General features: G+C 42.5%; 1 protein-coding gene across 3 annotated transcripts; it reads right to left on the minus strand.

Moving 5' to 3' along the window:
• Positions 1-7441: 7441 nt before the first annotated feature.
• Positions 7442-16531, minus strand: tfap2c (transcription factor AP-2 gamma (activating enhancer binding protein 2 gamma)). 3 transcript variants are annotated; one of them, XM_069677952.1, is made up of 8 exons: positions 16232-16531; positions 15085-15546; positions 14620-14671; positions 13298-13369; positions 12559-12760; positions 10521-10639; positions 9152-9293; positions 7442-8982 (listed from the first exon to the last, which is right to left on the minus strand). In XM_069677952.1, the coding sequence occupies exons 1-8, from the start codon at positions 16277-16279 to the stop codon at positions 8688-8690; spliced, it is 1392 nt and encodes a 463-aa protein (XP_069534053.1). In that variant the 5' UTR covers positions 16280-16531; the 3' UTR covers positions 7442-8687. The 3 variants fall into 3 exon arrangements, with proteins under 3 accessions (XP_069534053.1, XP_069534052.1, XP_069534054.1); XM_069677951.1 differs by having other exon boundaries at positions 12559-12781; XM_069677953.1 differs by lacking the exon at positions 13298-13369 and having other exon boundaries at positions 12559-12781.
• Between the last annotated feature and the right edge of the window lie 1548 nt (positions 16532-18079).

An 18079-nucleotide genomic window follows, 5' to 3' on the forward strand; every position in this document is an offset into this window, starting at 1 on the left:
ACCCCCGACCTCCACACACACAAACACACTGAGCTCTCATGAGTGTTGATCTTTTAACATCATAAATGCCTCCTCTGATCATATGAATAAAACAGTCATGTCTTATTTAGCTTCATTAACGCAACATCTTGTTTTTGCACTGAACTGTTAAAAACCAGCAGCGGTGCCTCGGCGGCCTGTTGTCGATTAAACGGGAGGATTTTTCTGTTTGTTTTTTCTCTCAAGATTTCCTCATGAATGAAAGGTAATGGCCACTTGTCAGGATGTGTGAGTCTGGCACAGCAGGTAAATACCAGCGCACTCACTCACTGTAACTGCAGGTGTGTGAGTTGGTTGCCGCACAGGAGCGAGTCACGCTGGGAGGAGACGTGACTCACAAGATCCGGAAAACAACACGTAAACAAACACTGAAAAACTCAGGAAATAAAAGAAAAGACGTCGAGGCAAATAACAGCCGAGTTACTGTTTGTTCTTATTCTGAATCTTCTGCGATTCCTGAATGAAATCTGGTCCGGTTAATAAACAGCTAAGAAAGATAAAAGGTAAAACCTTTAAACCTGGATAACCTTACTCAACTTACGTGCTCTTGATAACCTCAGTTCATTCACACAAAAACCAAAAACATTCACATTAATAAAGTTCACTTTAACAGTGTCCTCCGGTCCAAAGTTTCCTGGTAAACTGTCCCAGAACTGGTCAGGAACAAGACGGTTTTAACCTGCAAGGATGATTTTTTTTAATATAATTAAACCAAATCAAATGATTGCACTCCTCTTCCCTTCACCCTTGTGGCCATGTCACAAGTTGAACGAGGACTGTAGCCTCATGGGCCACAGATTTAACCGCTGAGCTAAACAGGCGCCTCTGGAACAAGGTCTGAAAAGTTAACAAACTGTTTGGGGTGAATATGACTTATTACATTCAGAACATGAAAACAAACTTCCAAAACTTTATAACTTGACACAAAAAAAGTTTTTTCACAATTATTCACTCAGAAGAGTTTAATAAAAAGTTTAGGTCTTTACATTTTGTATTACTCTTTGTGTGTGTGGTTATTATTAGACACTTGCTTCTTTATGCTCCATTACCTATTTCTATTGCTACTTTTTATGCACCAGGATATAAATGCACAAAGATCTTTGATTCAATGTTTAATTCAAACACATACTGCGAGACAGATGGTCAAACGTCTCCTCTAATGAAATCACCTTCAGTTTTCTGACCTGTCAGAAAGTGACCGACCACATCAAATATGTGAACAAGAAAAGTTTCCTGACTTTGTGTGTCTGAGTGAATCTACGAGTAGAGACAAATACTTTTACTCTTGTCGTGATCCCTGTGAGAACAGATCCGTCTCTCAAAGCTTCTTTGGATTCAATAATCAATAATATTTAGTCCAGTAAAAGGACTTGAATATATCCATCCATCCATTATCTGTGCTGTTTACCCTGTTCAGGGTCGTGGGGGGGCCGGAGCCAATCCCAGCTGTCATTGGGCGAGAGGCGGAGTTACACCTGGACTGATCGCCTGTCAATCGCAGGACTGACACATGGAGACAGACAACCTACAGGCAGTTTTAGAGTCACCAATGAACCTAACGAGCATGTCTTTGGACTGTGGGAGGAAGCCGGAGTACCTGGAGGGAGCCCACGCATGCGCGGGGAGAACATGCAGAAAGGCCCCCTTCGTCTCTTAGCAGTGAGGGGACAGCGCTAACCACTGCACCACCGATGACTCATGTCCTCATCTGCATCTTTATCACTTAACGAGAGGCACCAAAAATAGCCTCTTCTCCACATGAGAGATACATATCTTTAATTCAAGTGATCGTCGTCTTCCTGTGCGCGCCGCGCTGGGAATGACTCGACCTCTCCTCCTGACTTACACATGAGAATCTTCTGTCGTCGGTATGACTTGTGACATGGGATGTTAAGACTCCGGTTTAACTCATAAAGTGGTTTCAGCGGTCGGGAGCTGCAACCGAGCGATTAGTCTGACTGCAAATGAGCCCTAATGTACAACAGATCTCAAAGGAGGGGAAGTGGTTGGAATAAATGGAAGGGGGTGAAAAGTAAAGTGCTAAGTAGCTGGGAACATGGCGGGTGAAGTGCTGTGAAATCTGTAACAGTCAGGGTGTGAGCAGAAGATTTATAACTTTATAAGAAGAGAAAATATTCACATTAAACCGCCTCACTTCAGTGTTAGGTAATAAAATAAGTAAATATAAATCAAGTTTTCGCTCCGTGCTGCTCTCTCTCTCTCCCCTGACAGCCTGGTCATGTGACTCTCCGTGACCTACATAGAAAAGGTCACTCAGTCAGAGCGTGCGTGAAATACAACCACAGTTCAATGAATCTGGAGTTGACAAGAAGCCCCGGGCGTCCTAATGAGATCAAAAGATTCTATATTAGCACGTCAGATATGATCTGTAAGTCAATGACTTTCTTCTTCTCGTTTTCATTAAAGGAGCGAAGAAGGGAAGGTAGCAGGTAAGCTCAACAAGTCCACGCTCGCCTCCTTTTCCCAGCTCCGAGGTGTGTCACAGGTGAATCACTCGCAGTTACTCACAGTTGAGATGAAATGTTTGACCAGTTTCCACACTGCCTGTGTTCTGGAAAATACATGATAGAGTTCCACAGAAATCAGACAAGTGCAAAGTGGTCAAATTAGAAACATGATACGTTTGTGGCTGAATAAAAGGGACCTATCGTATACAAGTGTATGACTCTGTGACATGTCCATAATGTTAACAGAGAGGATACAGGGAGATCTGATCCGTCACGGATGCCTCAAATGGTCACATGGTTGCTGTAATTTATCCCTAAGAATAGCAGAAAGATTGCAAATCTGGCAAATGGCATCACCACATTTTCAGGCAGCTCCAAATTGTCAGAGACAAAAATAAGATCTTATCTTTTTCACTGATCCTGAGACTGACTGTGCAGGCAATTATCTGGAAAGATCCATAGGTTATGACACAGATGTTTGCGTGAAGGGAAAGCATGTTTTCTTAATTATAAGAGATGCTTACATTTCAGTGTTTCTTTGCAGCCTGAATGCAGGAACACAAGGTAAGCAAAATGTTTTTGTTGAGTATTACAGGCATGCAAACCTTCCCCCATGCATCATCGAAGGTGCACTTGAAGGTGCACTTGATGATAATCTGATAGATTTTCATGTAAATAAATGACTGTTAAGATAATTGCAAAAAAAAGTGAAAATCCAAAGAAGAAGAAACAAACTCGACGCTCAGATGAAGCAAACAGTCTGAAAAGGAAAGCGACCGTCAGCCAGGAAAATCAAGAGTTACAACCGGAGCCAACCGTGGACGTCACACATGCAGCACTGTGGTGATATCTGGGAAGTGTGCTCCCGCAATTACCGTTTATCGCCAAAGGTCTCGCCAAAGAGAACAAAACTGAGATCTTATAGATTACCACTTTAATTATAAGAGATGCTAACATTTCATGTTTCTTTGCAGCCTGAATGCGAGAACGCAAGGTAAGGAAAATGGTTTTACTGAGCAAAGCTTCCCCCATGCATCATCGAAGGTGCACTTAAAATATGATAAGATCAGAAAAAGAGCTTGAGTGCAATTAATCTGAGATATTATGTATATGCATATATGTATATTTCAAACATGGGTGTGTTTATTTTGTATTTTTCAGCCTCCAATTTTGTCTGTTTATGAAGAAATCTCAAAATAGAATCAAATAATGAAACAATAAAGTTAAAAACACCCTACGTGCAGAGGCTACAGCTCTCGACACAGTAGCTGCAAGTTCGAGTCCCGCCCTTTGCTGCATGTCACTCCCCACTCTCTGCTCCCAATATTTCCTGTCTATCTTCAGCTGTCAATCAATAAAGGCAAAAATGGTCCAAAATGAAATCTACTGTGTAATCAATGAACACGTTGCATCCTACAGTATATTTGTGCATATTCCGGGGATATTTGAATATGACTAGTGATGCACGATATTGGATATCCAATATGCCAATATTTTCCAACCCTTATTGCCGATTGCAGATTTCAATACCGGTACATTAGGCTCATGTTTTTTTCCATCTAATTGCATAGAACATCAAGTCTCCCCTGTAGTGGAGTTGATATCATGCCTATTCTTATTGTAGTGGCCAAAAACTGCCATACCGCAGACATCTTGCACCCTTCTTCACGCTTGATGGAAGAGTCGTTGCACAAAAGGTCACGTGTATGATCACTCACGTTTCTGAGCGCACCTGAACACAGCATCCCCCCCGAAACACGGCAGTGAGGGAGACATGCCCGACTTGTTTACTGCACCTACTACGGACACATCAGTGAACGCAGACGGACTCTTTTTATTGTGTTGGCAACCATGAATATGTAAGTTAGTTTTGCACTGATGTTTAAGTTACTCTCTGTTAGCATCGGCGTGTTTGAGTCCAGTGAAATGACGAGAATTTGAGCTAACTGTTAGCTAGTTAAGAGCTGTGAAAGTTGTTTAACTTCTGTTCATCTGAGTTTCTGAGACTTTTTAGCATTTATTTGTATACTGTTGAGAACTTTGTGCAGACAGTGCGAGCGCACGATCGCGACGAGTTAATGTCGTAGCATTACGCCAACCGTTTTTAGTGAATCTTCGAACATTTTGGCAGAATTAAAGCGTTGTTTTATTAGCGGAAAAATTACATATCTGCAGATAACATGCCGATAATGTTGTGCATCCGTAAATATGACTGATATCTATGTTTTTCCACCTGGTTTACTTTTACTGATACTTGACTTGGAAATGCACCTCACATGACGGTCAGCTGGGAGTCTCGTCTGACTCGCTCTTACTCTGGGGAAATCCTCTCACTGACAATAAAGGTGTGGAAAGTGAATGGGACATGTGTGTGTTTAGTGTCTCACGGCTGCCAAAACAAAAGCCCTGCGATGTGACACAGAGAATAAAAGAGTCTACAGAGAGAGAGAGAGAGAGAGAGAGAAGGCGAGAGAGTAACCTCCAATCAAAGCGTCAGACACAGGGGAGGTGTCATCTCAACCGTGTTCAACCGGTCATCAAAGACAAGTCACATCCACCTCCTCTCTCTCCCTCCACCAGCCCTCTTCACCAACACCTCCCTCCCTTTCTCCTCCTCCTCCTCCCGTTCTCTCCTCTCTCAGGGCTGAGCGTTCAAGCTAACACGAGTAACTGAAGGCAGTTAAAGTCAACCGCTGCAGCGAGCCGCCAGGCTGACAGGTCTGGTTGAACAGGTTCTGAGGGGAGAGGCTGATACTTGTTTAACTGCGAGGTATGGCACTCTGCTGCTGCTGCTGCTGCTGCTGCTGCAGCTTGTGTCTCTCTTCACATGCAGCCTGGCCTTTGTGAAACACTGGTTTCACCTAGTGACCTCCAAAGACGGATATGAAGCTAATGTACTCCAATATAGTGTTAAAAGAGGTGGCAAAAGGATGCACATTCTTTAGACAAGAAAAAGTGGTTCCCTGAAGTAAGTTTCTACCAGCTGCTTCTGTGCAAAGCTTACTGAACCGTACGTCATATCTGGGAGACTCGGTACCCTAACTTGTTGTGCCTCCAAAATAAAATAAAAAATAACTGAAAATGATCGGATATCAACTTTTGGGCGCTGGTTTAGCTCAGTGGGTAGGGCAGGGGCCCCAAATACAGAGGCTAGAGTCCTCGACGCCCTCGGCCCTTTGCTGCCTGTCATTCAAAAATCTACTTTGCTAAAATTCACATATCAGGTGGATAGAGAATATCTCACTACTCTTAATCTGCTCCTATCCTAGTGTTGTGACGTTCACCAACTATCGGATTCTTTTGAACGGCTCTTTGGTGTGAACGAACTGAGTCGTAGGTGAGAGGCCTTCTTTTTATAGATGTGCCCATATTTCACTGCCCGCCCTCGATCTACTCCCCTTTATGCCGGATCACCGCAGGCAGCTTTTTTCAACTGCTGCTCCGCTATACGACGTCACGTGCAGCGGACTCATGTTACCACAACATAGTGCCGACGGTGAGCAACATTACAACCCTCCGCCAGGTTTGTTGTTTTTTTGTTGACAACTCTGTCGTCATACAGAGTTGTATCATAAATTATTGCCAAATCAGTGACGTCGATTAATTGTTCCTACATTCTTCTGCTGTGGAATTTCAATGTGCGTGTGTTGAAACAGGAGAATATAGTGCAGGCACGTTCGCGAGTCTGACCACTCTGTTGTGGCGTTCGCGAACATTCTTTCGAACAGCTCTCGGAAAGGAACAGTGCCATAAGATCTGGCTCCCTTCAAAGAGCCCAAATTCCCAACACTATCCTATACGCCATCATCTTGTCTGTTGGCTGGTTCACTTTCGTCGTCTTTTTACGGCTATCGCTCGTGATATGCACCGGCCAAGGAATGCCGATGTGTTACTGTCCCATACATTCAATTCGATATTGGTTTTGATGCTGAAGGTGGTGCACAATGATGCACAATATGATGCACGATTTTCCTGAAATGCATGCACGAGCCTGTTTTCAAAATGTAAGTTGAAAGTACAAAAAATGTAAAAGTAAAATACATACTTAAATAATGTACAGACACCTGGGCCGCTGGTTTAGCTCAACTGGTAGAGCAGGCGCCCCATGTACAGAGAGTCCTGAACGCAGCGGCTGCAGGTTCCCTCAGCCCTTGCCTTACTGCATGTGATCCCCCTCTATCTCCTCCCAATATTTTCTCTCTCTTCAACTGTCTAATAAAGTCAAAACTAGAAAAAAGTAAAGTACAGACACCTGAAAACTTTTATGTAATCACACTACTTCCTAACTTCCTATTTCCGATTACAAATATACTCGATCGGATACATAAACCCAGCTCTAAATTCAGAGGTTGAGGCACTGGTCGATTGTAGCAGACACTTAGCGAAGCAGCAACCTCCTGAAACACATAAACAGACAGACCGCATGAATCAGCAGGGACCGGCTAGGCGAGTAATGATTAAGCAATGCTGCTCCACACATCTGCAGTTTTTTTTTTTTGCAGCGCTTTTTTTTTCTCAGACATCAAAGGAGTCGTCATCTGCAGTGTGAAACTCGCAGCACGACATTTGCATAGACGAAATGCACCTTCATGCGGGAGCACACCTGCTCGAAAGACAGGAGTCGAAAAAAATGGAGGAAACGTCAGAAATGATAAAAGTATTGACACAAACTGGAAGGAATGTTCCGATCTTATAACATCATCTCTTTCTCAGCTTTCTCTGCATCTCTGTGAACATCTTGTACTTTTGTTTCTTCACTGAGCCACACGACCTATCTGTGAAACTAAAGTGAAAGTTTATAATGATCTCTACTGTTCACATTAGGGACTTTTTGCTGTTTATTAATAGCAGAATCCTCCAACACATGACTAACAATCATCTGTGAGCTGAAATATGCACAAAAAACAAGATGGATGACTCACCGAAGCGGCCTGCAGTCTTTCATTTTATTTTTTATTTTTCCTGAAACTTTAAAACAGTTTTATTTTACATATTTTCAAAAAAAGGTATATCATGCCCACTGCCTAACCTCTACTCGATAAAAAACTAACCCATTTATAAAAGTCGAACACGTCATCATAAAAAGTGAAACCATACACCAGAGGGATACCAGTATTTACACAAGCCCATTAAATTACAACATAAATTAGAAAATATTTACATCCAGGACGAGACGCTGGATAAAATTCTATGTTTGGAATTTAATGTCTAATTAAAAACATTTTGAAAGAAAGAAATCTGTACATTTACACGCACTCTCACAACATACGTACACTCAGGCAGGACTGAACCGGGTGGTAGGCTGATGGTAAATCGGGATTTTTTAAATACTAAGAGTGAGGAATACCAAACGCGGTCACAAAAGTAACAAGTTTCTGCTGCGTAAAAAGAGTAACAATGGAAGCATTGCTATGCCTGTTATCCACATGAACACTGAAGAGGCTTTAAAGTCTCTGGTTTCTGACCGACAAACCCAAAAATGGTCTTTTTCTCATTCAGGCCTACATAAGATTCAAATCATCTCTCATGAACAAAGCACAATAACACTGGAGCCATTTTGAAGTGGTTGTACAAATTGAGCACAAAACAAAAAAAAAAATGACGAGGATTTTCTTCTCTTTCTTTCTCATATGAAAATTGTCCGCTGCAAGTCCATTGAGACACAGGAAATCAGTGGATTTGCCTCCAGACAGAGCAGGAGGTGGAGGGGGGGGAGGGGGGGGCTGAGAGGAATTCACAGCCACAGCAACTCATCTTGAAATGATGTCCTCTAGGGAGAGAAAAACAGTGTGCACTTTGTTCTTTTTTTTCTCCTCTTGTCAACAGAGAGCAGGTCCAATGGTTGTAGCATCAGCACATTGGCAACTGTGTGGAACTGCATAGTGGTTTCTGTGATAGGGTGTTTACTACACCCTAACAAGGTGGGCTCCCATTAGGACCAGTACACGGCCTGCACCGTCGGCTGAAGTTGCAGCAAACTGTGACAAGTTCTTAGAATTTATCGACTCGAAAAATATGATATAAATTCAACAGTGCGAGTACACACACATACACACACGCTCTCAAAATGACAATACTTATCAATCGATTTTAAAAAAACGTCCAAAAACAGGGCAGACAGGGCGGCAAGATGGAGGGACTCAGGGGTTCTCAAGTTCATAAGGATTGTCCTTCCAGTTCTCATTTCCTGTGCTTGTCCATTTTGTCGGTGGATTTGCTCCCACTGTCTGAGGAGCCCTGGGTGTCGCTACCAGAGCTCAGGTACATCTTGTCCACTTGTTTGAGCGCCTCATTCAGGTAGTTCTGCAGCGAGGTCATGGCTGCGCAGATGGCCGGAGAGCCGAAGCCGTGAGTGATGAGGCTGAAATGAGTGAGGCAGCCTTGGATTCCGGGCTCCATGATGGGGGCCGGCCGAGAGTTTCCCAGAGGTGAGCGGTCCTGAGTGAGCAGGTCGGTGAACTCTTTGCAGATTTGCCTGAAGGTGGAAGAGTACACAGATTTAGGAAGCCTGCAGGAAATTCAATCTGCAAAATCCTCCAGTAATTAAAAAATAATCCCACAGCCACATAAGAAAACATCCCAGATATGTCGGCTTTCTACAGGTCTGCTTCTATGCAAATCAACCATGCAGACAAGACACTTACTTGGCAGCGAGGAGCATGTTCTTGCGAGAGTTAACCTCGTTGCGTTCCACGTGCGGCCTGCCCAGGTATTCAGCGATTGCCTTTGCAGGGAACTCGGTCTCGCACACGTAACCAAAGTCTCTTGCTAAATGAACAGCTTCACCTAAGAGAAGAAGAAGGAAAAAGAGCTGGTATGAGAAAAGAAAAAGTTGCCTCTCTTCCCCAAATCAGACACAGAAAGATTAGTATTTACAAAGGCATTATTGCTGGATTTACTCTGACAGAATGGCCAAAGATCAAGTGGTTATCTGGCCCGCATCAACCTTTTATCAATGCAGCGTATTATACTAGCAGCCCCATTTTGAACCTCACACACTCAAGCATCAAGGCACATGAAGTGAAGCAGCTGAACTCCAGAATAATCATCTGTACACAGTCTTCTAGCTCGGGGACACGAGAGCTACTGAGATGAATATATTTCCGTCTTCAGGGTGGTTTGACTTGCATGGTCATAATGGGCTTAGTGAAATAAATGCTAGCGAAGAGAGCCCACGGCACTAACAGCACCGCTTATTGATAGAAGCGTGCATCACTTGAGGACACGGGCGGCTATTCAGAAGCACAAGCTTTAAGGTCAGCAGGCCCTCCTGGCGAGCCGAACACGAGATAACAAGGCTTAATTCAGCTTTGAAGGTCTCTAAATAACACAAGCCCGCAGTCATTCTCCTGCACAGAATCATCAGCCCATTTAGAAAAATTAAGCGTGTTGGGAGCAAGAGAGGATAGAATATTCTACCTCGGCCCGCGGCAGGTAGATGTCTTTTAGGTGATAACGTGTTCGTGGGGAAGTGTCACTGCCTGGCGAAGGTACGATGATGTTTGGTTTAGTATTGGATGTGATGACAGGGGAAGGTGTGGAGTGTGGCGTCATTTAAACTGTGCAACTCCCTGAAATTAAATGACTGGGGATTTGTTTCTATGTTAAAGAATAAAGACACGAAAAGGATGGTTAGCTTATAGTAGAAGTGAGTTAATCTGCAGCTCCATTAGCGTCCTGCAGACACTAACTAATCTAGGTGGAGAAGGATTACTTCAGATACTCTCTCGTCTAAAGACATCCAGCGTGCATTAAAACATCGGCTCACCTAAAGGACATCGCATGCAGAACAAAGCTCCTCGAGACTCTGCAGCATTCCCATTGTCCTTATATAATGGGCTATTCCAACAATGAACGGTGTTTAGAGAATGGCTTACAGACTCTATATGCCACTTAAAACATGCACATACCCTGTGAATGAGACGGACGTTTTAAAGCGACATTCCACCGCTGCAAACAGCAATTACACCTGAGAAGGTGCAACGCTAAGCACCGCTGAGTGACATGCCATACCTTCTACGAGTGAGGTAAGGAGAGTGACGTTGGCCGCCTTCCTTCTTCCGGCGGGCAGGTTGAGCCCAATTTTGTCCAGCTTCTCCCTCAGAGAGCGGCCTCCGTTTTTTGACTTAGCTCTGCAGAAAGACAAGAAAAACACACATACTTAGTTTGTGAGGTAATAAGAAGGATGATGCATGATAACAACATTCGTCACACAATGTGAAGGAATTATAAATGACTTCAGATCGAATTATTGTAGATTGTGCAACAGAATGAAAAAACATTTCTCATTCGATATGGTGTATTTTTTAAACATGTATTTTCCTGATATTGTTCAAATTAAAGCTTTGGTGAAAGAAATAATGAAACTCTCCTGCCAATAAAAACATTTAATTCAATTTAATTTAATCAAATTTTATTGAAATAAACGTGAACTTTTCAGAGGGGGCCTTGCACTAACTGCTGCAGAACATCTTATTGTGCACTCTTAATAATAAATAAATTACACAAACCGGCTCCTGTGACGGAAGGAAAAAAACACAATTGATACTTCGGCTCAAAAAACATAAAATTCACTCATACACACGTTTGCAGAAACACTTAAACTCCCCACTTGCTGAGGCCGATTCAGTTTTCCGCATGACTGGCGGGCAAGCTCTGCCTCTCCGTGGCGGGTGCATCTTTAGGGAGGCATGTGTGTACGAGTGTCCTCACCCCCCTACCCTCCGTCGCTCTGCTAACGATCCCCCCTCCTATTGCTATATGACCTACTTAAAAATGTCTGCGATTGTGTGTGTGTGCATGTCAGCATTAACACAGGCACATGGGAAGTGGCAAACGTGCGACTCAAAGCACAAAACGCTCCGGTCAGGGGTGCTGAGCTCGTACAGTAACCTCCTCGCAGTCCCTCAGCAGACTGCAACACTAACACATGTGCCGTGAGGTCAACTGCTCTGCCACGGATAAACGTACCCGTGCTGCAACCCCTGGCGAACACACACAAAACACACCCACAGAGTCTTTAGATTGGTACTAAGTGTGTTGATGTAACCTATCCCCAGAGGAAGCACAGAACCAAAATTGCAGACCACACAAAGAATGTCACGAACCTTACGCAAAAAACTGATGAGCTCGAGTAACTGAGACAAGCTGGGCTTTTAGAAAAGCTTTTCCCATGAGCCTCTGAGCTTTAGTCTACAGATCACTTGAGCAGGAACTCCTCAGTTTGACGATAAATTGATGATAATATTCGAGTCAATAGGACAACCTCATCAATGTGGATTTTTCTCAACCTCATAACCAACAATTCTAACAATACAAGTCAATGAAAAAAAAATACATAGCACAATTAGTATTTAAACAGCTTTAGGCTGTAGAGCTAACCCTCTTCGGCTGTGCTATGATTGTTAGCATTGTTGTCTGACATATGGCTCTGTACTCTGCCTAAAAACAAGCTAAGCACCCGGACACAAGCTTAGCTAACGTTAGCGGCTGCTCTGCTCGCATCTTCTTCCGACATCATGTGTCCGCAGTGAAGAGGGGCAGATAAACTCTGATTTTTAACAAGAAAACTGCTTTATTTTGTGTTTTTACATGTTGTAATTATCTTAATGTTTAATTTAAAAGAAAAATATAGCCTATTGCTGACATTTTGCTAGCTTTCACTAATGTCACACTCTCCGCTAGCAGCACCACTCTAAAACAGCAGTTGCTACTAGCAGCCATAATTTACATTAATGCTGTTAGGGCTACTGTTTGGGAGAAGAGGAAACAAGTACATTTTTTGCAAGGCTAATAAGTTATGGCATGTGATTGGTGCATTGACTAGCGTACTCGCAAAAACACAATACGGCATTTCAGGCTGCATCAGAGGGATATCAGATCATGGTTTCTGTATCTGAAACTGCAGATAACAAAGATATTGATGAAAAAAGGAACCTTATTATGCTTCAGAGAGCTTCCCTTAATTTTGGTCAATCAGTGCTTCCTGTGTGTTTTTTTTTAAGACTTTTACAACAGGGGCATTAAATCCAGCGTTAGTCGGAGCTCTGACCTGCGTAAAACTCCTCCCAGGAGCGATGCGTTCAGGCACTCAGGGGGCGACAGACGTCTCTGGACTTCAGCCACGGTAACCTTGTACTTTGAAGTGGAGCTCAGCAAGGAGAGACGGCCCGGTACGGAGCAGAAAACCTCCGTGGGGTTTGATACCATGCCCAGCAGGGACTCCTTCTGGAAAGGGAGACCCAGCGCGTTGCCTTTAGGAAGAGTGACAGGCCCTGGAGAGGAGGGGGGGAAATATGGGTAAGCTGAAGAGTGAAGAAGTACAAAGGGAAATAAAAAATATTCTGGGTTTGCAACAGAAATCTTTATATATACACTCTTTTCCTGTGTATGTACATGAGCTCTAATCAGCTTAATCCTTTCTGAGCAAAAGGGAATTTGTGTTTTCTTGTATGTAATCACAAGGAAGAGTGTGTGTGCAGCTCTGCACGGCTGAGAAAACCACTGCTGAGGACTTTTGAAATATTGTGTGGTTGGTTGGTAAAACTGCTCAAATGCCCTCATGCCAAACACCATCCACAAACAGGTACACACACACAGACTGACCCTCAGATTCACCTCAGTGCTGTTTATTAGCTGCTCTCACAGGCGCGTAAAAGTGTGTGTGTGTTTTTGTTGCAACTTCTAAAGTTAGACGAAGTTTTTAATAACCCCCCACAAAAGCACTGACAGGCATCGGACAAACAAAACAAGTACAGCACACTACAGAAAATAGCTATCTTCATCCTCACCCGCAAGAATGCCCCCCTGATAATAAGTCCTCTGTAAGCGATCAAGGTTCCTGCCACCTCGTAGTCCTAATACTGAGACAGAAATCACAGAGTCACATGAGTACTTTAAGGCTCCTCTGGGGCACAGAGCTGGGAATGACATGCCATTGTTTACAAGTGGAAAACCTAGATCGCCCATAGCGTGCCCTTAAGCATGGGAACAATATAATGAGCCATCACTGATTTACGTAACAAATGGAGACTGGTTGGTTTATTGTGCCATGCAAAGAGATGTCAGCTTGCAAATATGTCTCACAAGATTGTAAAAGTTTTTTCCTGAAAAAAAATACAACAACAACACTGTACTTAAAGAAAAATATCACGTAAATGTCATGGGGAAACCACAGTGATAATAGTCAGGCATGATAATGAGGGACTCAATCATAATGTTGGTTTAAAATCATCTTTATCGGATTTTATATTATATCATATTTATGAGTTTTTTTAAAGGCTTTAATGAATATTTTTATCCCTCTATTTATCTATCCGTCTGCCTGTGTATGGTTTGAATAAATGCAGAAAAGCTAAGCAGTGGAATAATTCTCCTCGAGCCGATCTTCCTCTGACTCAAAGTCTGTTTAATGGAGCCCTGATGACAAAACAGCAGGAATAAGTTCTCCATCAAAACAGTTCATGTCCCAACAAATTACTAAACTGTCCTTCACATGCAAGCCCTTAATGCCACACCCCGCCAAAAGCTGGTTCTGCAGAGCCAAACACTGCGTCAAGATCAACTCATAATTTCCTGCTAACGTGAGCTGAAAAGCGCCGCAATTGCAAGCTTAGCCCGCCTAAAGATGATCCGAAAGCTTTCCCTCTTCTCTCGCAGTCAACACCGAGGGGTTGCTCAATTTTCGTGTCTTGTCAATAGCCTGTCGTTTTTTGAAAGGGATCACTTCTTTCCCACTGGGCAACCATTCAAGCACGTTCACCAACAGAATAGGCTGCGGATCATATCAAGCTTAGATAAGTGCATCTCGTGGCTGTGAGGATTATCAGTGTATGCAGTGCAAGTACAAATACAAAACTCCTCCTGTGTTGTACCCTGCGCTGAGTGCCCTGACATGCCACTATAGAAGTAATTGTTATGACAATTCCAAGTATGTGGAGAGGAAAAAAATACAGTCCTTACGGTAAATTTCCAGCCCTTGCCAGTAATTACTGCATCTTTATTTGGTTGTACAAAGGCACATGTTCCATAGGCAGCAACCTTTTCTTTTCAAAGTAAAAGAACTGTGATTCTCTGGCACAAAAGATTACATTGAGACAAGGAGGAAACTCACCTTTCTTGATGACTGTCTGATCTGCCATAATAATACTGTGGTCATCTACATGCTGAGAAAAGAAGGGTGGAAACAATAAGAAAATGCATTAGCATAAGGAATCATAGTCATTGTTAAAAAACCCACAAAAGTTACGTTTAAGAGCAAAATATTAAACGTTAGTCCAAAATACTTCTGTATCTTTTGCCTCTTTAATGCAAAACATAAGGCCTACAAATAAAAACAATACAGATATTATTACCAATATAGAAATTTAATGTTAACTGAATCGATTTGAATCTACTTTGATCAAAATAATGTAACCTTAAATACTTAAATAAAGTTAGCTAACCTGGTCAACTTTAGCTTTATTGTCTGCCTAAGACGCATCTTTTAATGTAGCTTATGGTCTTCAGCTAGCATGCACGCGCACACATTTTAGAAGACAAAGTGACTTAAGCATTCTTCTCAGTTAAATCCACTCACTTGGACATCCTCCAGTCCGTGCCCCATGTCGTGCATCCCCATGTTATCACCAATAACCGACGACTCCAGGCTGTGCGCGTGTGGGGGCAGCAGCTCCGGCCGGCGGAACCCTTCCCTCCTCACCCCGGACGAGCCTCCCTCCAGGCCCAGGATCTGACTCGCCAGTCCGCTCCTCGCGTGAGCTCCGAGCCCATCCTGCCCCTGTCGGCCGGGCCACGGCTGCTGCTGGTTCGACGACGGCGACTGGTGTATGGAGTTGATGTTGAAAGGGTCGCCGAGGTGGGAGTAGGGGTCGCTGGACTGCGGGTAGGAGATGGGCTGGTAAGGGGGAGGGAAGTACGGGGGCTGGAAGTCCGAACTGGCCGAGTGTGAGAGGGAGGGAGACGGGCTGTAGAGGTGTTGACTGACCGCTGGCAGGTGAGGCAGCCGGGGGTTCCCATTGCTGTTGCCGTCGTGCCTTTCCTGAGGGACGGAAGAGACATGGCAGCTGAGAAAGGTGACAACAAGATGGCAGGTAGTGTTGACATTTGTCCCTCAGGGGAATGAAGTGGCTGTTACCCAATGGTATGATGTCCACTGAAGATAATTGTTTAGAGAAGAGAGTGAATATATTTAGACAATACATTTAAATGTATGTATATTTTAACACACATTTAGCGCGAAAGAAACGGTTTTATTTTACATCTTATTAGAATTAAGCCTACTAAATTCATAGCCTATAAAAAAGTTCTTACACGTCAGTAATGATCAAAATTAAAAATGAAATATTGTAAAAACATAGTTAATGCTACTTTTTGACAACAAATTAATAACTATTTAAATAGTTTTGATTATTTTCAGGTACGTAATAATATGTGTGTTTTGGTTGTTTCAAATATAATTTTTGTACATTTACTCTGAAAAATTGCATCTTGCTTTTACAGTAGGCGTCTCTCAACTTTTTTCAGGTTACTTTTCTTGTTGTTTTTGTCTCCTAGTTGTCGCTTGTTAAGTTAGATTTTTGTTATAACACTTTTATCTTCGTTTATCTCATCTTATCTGACTTCAAATTCAACAAAAATCAACCCATAATCACTTTTAGCGTTGGATGGCAAACTTTTGCTCGATGTTCACCAAAGGGCACTTCTCCCCTCTTTGCGAAACTCACCTCACAGTCATCCTCATATTTCACGTTGTCGGCTAATTTCCACAACATTCTGATAGACAAAAAATACCCTCCGTTAAAAGAGAAAAGAGTATAGGAAAAAGAAAAAAATATTGTCGTTCGCGAGTTAATCCAGGTAAGAAAAATGTAAGAGCTTCCTGGTGATCATGAACCCCTCTTGTTGTTCAGCTGAGGTGGAAGTTGTTGGATGAAGGCTGAACTGACCGAGCGACTGACAGTCCAACCGCAGATATGAGTTTCCACAGCCACTATGAGAGAAAATAATCGTTGTCAAGCTGTATTTCCCCCCTCTCCGGCCAACGTGCTGTGTAGTTGTGCCGTGGAAGTGGGCGAAAACGCTGCATATAAGAAACTTGACTCCCTCTTATGGACAAAAGAGCGATGTTCAGTCTTATTGGTGCATACATGAGCACTGACTGTACTATATCTGCACAGCCGCTCCGAGTGGGCGTCACCCTGCCAGGTGACGTCAGCAAAAAAGGGAAAATGAAAATATTGCTGATTGGCGGGATAACGGTCCAATCAGAGTTCTGTCCGTATGTACTGTGTCAGACGTTTAAACCCATTGCTTTTTCTATATACCGCTTTTAATTAGTTACAGTGAGTGAAGTCTGTCAGCACCTACTTATACAGTGTTTGTTTTTCTACGTCAGTAACTTACAGACAGGGCTTTTAATTTGAAAAACATCCGTAGTTCCTGTTTTAGAAGTATCTAGAAATACTTCAATCAACGGTTAACAAAGCGTTATCAGAGTATTTCTCCAATAACGCAGAAAACAAAGTATTTTTACTTCTTGGGATTAAAAATTGAGATTAAAAAGTCATAGGGACGGGTTGCTAGGTTACCGAATGCCTCATTATGAAATTATGACGCTCAGTTGAATGCCTCTCGGCCAATCACATGCTCATATCGAGATGTTCTAAAATGTTGGTGCTGATCTTAACAATTAGTCCGAGCATCTAAAATAACAATAATAATAATCATATATTTTTATATTTTATTACATGTTATCTTTCTAAAGTAGTATTTTGATAATGGAAAATATCTTATTTTTAATATATTTATTTTATTACATTTACTGGCAGTGGTGAAATTTGTATATACTGATATTAGTAGTAGGCCTAAGAGAATTATAGCCTACTCTATTTTGCTTATAAATGTTCCCTAATTTCATTAAATTCTTAAAATAACTTTCGTTAGTTTTGTGCAAAAAAATCAGCTCCCCCACTTAAATAGGAAAGTAGGCACACAAATAACCCCGTGACACTGTAATGCCAGTGTTTCACAGTAATGGTTAAGTGCTTGTTTGAAACCGCAATAAGCCCGAGGGCTCAGCAGCATCATTCTCCACCAAAACCTCTAAAGCTCAAAGGAGCTCAACAAAAAAGTCTTTCTTCACTTCATTTACATATTTGGTGGAGCTTTGCAACGTCCAAAACAAGACGACGCTTTGAAGCTTTGATATGCAACAGTGGGGACAAAAGATGTTTTCTTTCCCCTGTGTTTTATAATTATAAGGACATATAAGTATTCTAATTTTGTTGGGTTTTTTATTTTAGCATTTAAAACGTTGAAATTCAACATGAAAAAGTCCTTCAACACAATTGAATGCACTATATGTCACTTATTTTTGAGCTCTTCTGTTAATTGGTTTTGTTTCATCTGAAGAGCAGGCCACTAAATGTCAGATTATAATTTGTGAGATTATTGAAGGGCCTTTGTCTAACAGCCTGTGGCGTCCGTCCACCCACGCTGTGTGCCTGGGAACAACGGGACGTGGGCGATCACGAGGATTATCTCTCGTTTTGCGTGTTGGTCTTTGGCTTGTT

This window comes from Semicossyphus pulcher, unplaced genomic scaffold (assembly GCF_022749685.1).
Source record: "Semicossyphus pulcher isolate SPU_LCO1_2020_fin unplaced genomic scaffold, fSemPul1.0.p SCAF_3, whole genome shotgun sequence".
In the NCBI taxonomy this organism is placed as follows: domain Eukaryota; kingdom Metazoa; phylum Chordata; class Actinopteri; order Labriformes; family Labridae; genus Semicossyphus; species Semicossyphus pulcher.

Bases quoted from the DNA above. Each gene is read 5' to 3' on its own strand.
- tfap2c (XM_069677951.1), bottom strand. From the start codon at position 16,279: ATGTTGTGGAAATTAGCCGACAACGTGAAATATGAGGATGACTGTGAG. The intron at 14,672-15,084 runs GTGAGTGGATTT...TTCTTTTCTCAG, and splicing joins ACGGACTGGAGGATGTCCAA to CATGTAGATGACCACAGTAT. The intron at 12,782-13,297 runs GTGAGGATGAAG...CCTCCTCTCCAG, and splicing joins TCAGGGGGGCATTCTTGCGG to GGCCTGTCACTCTTCCTAAA.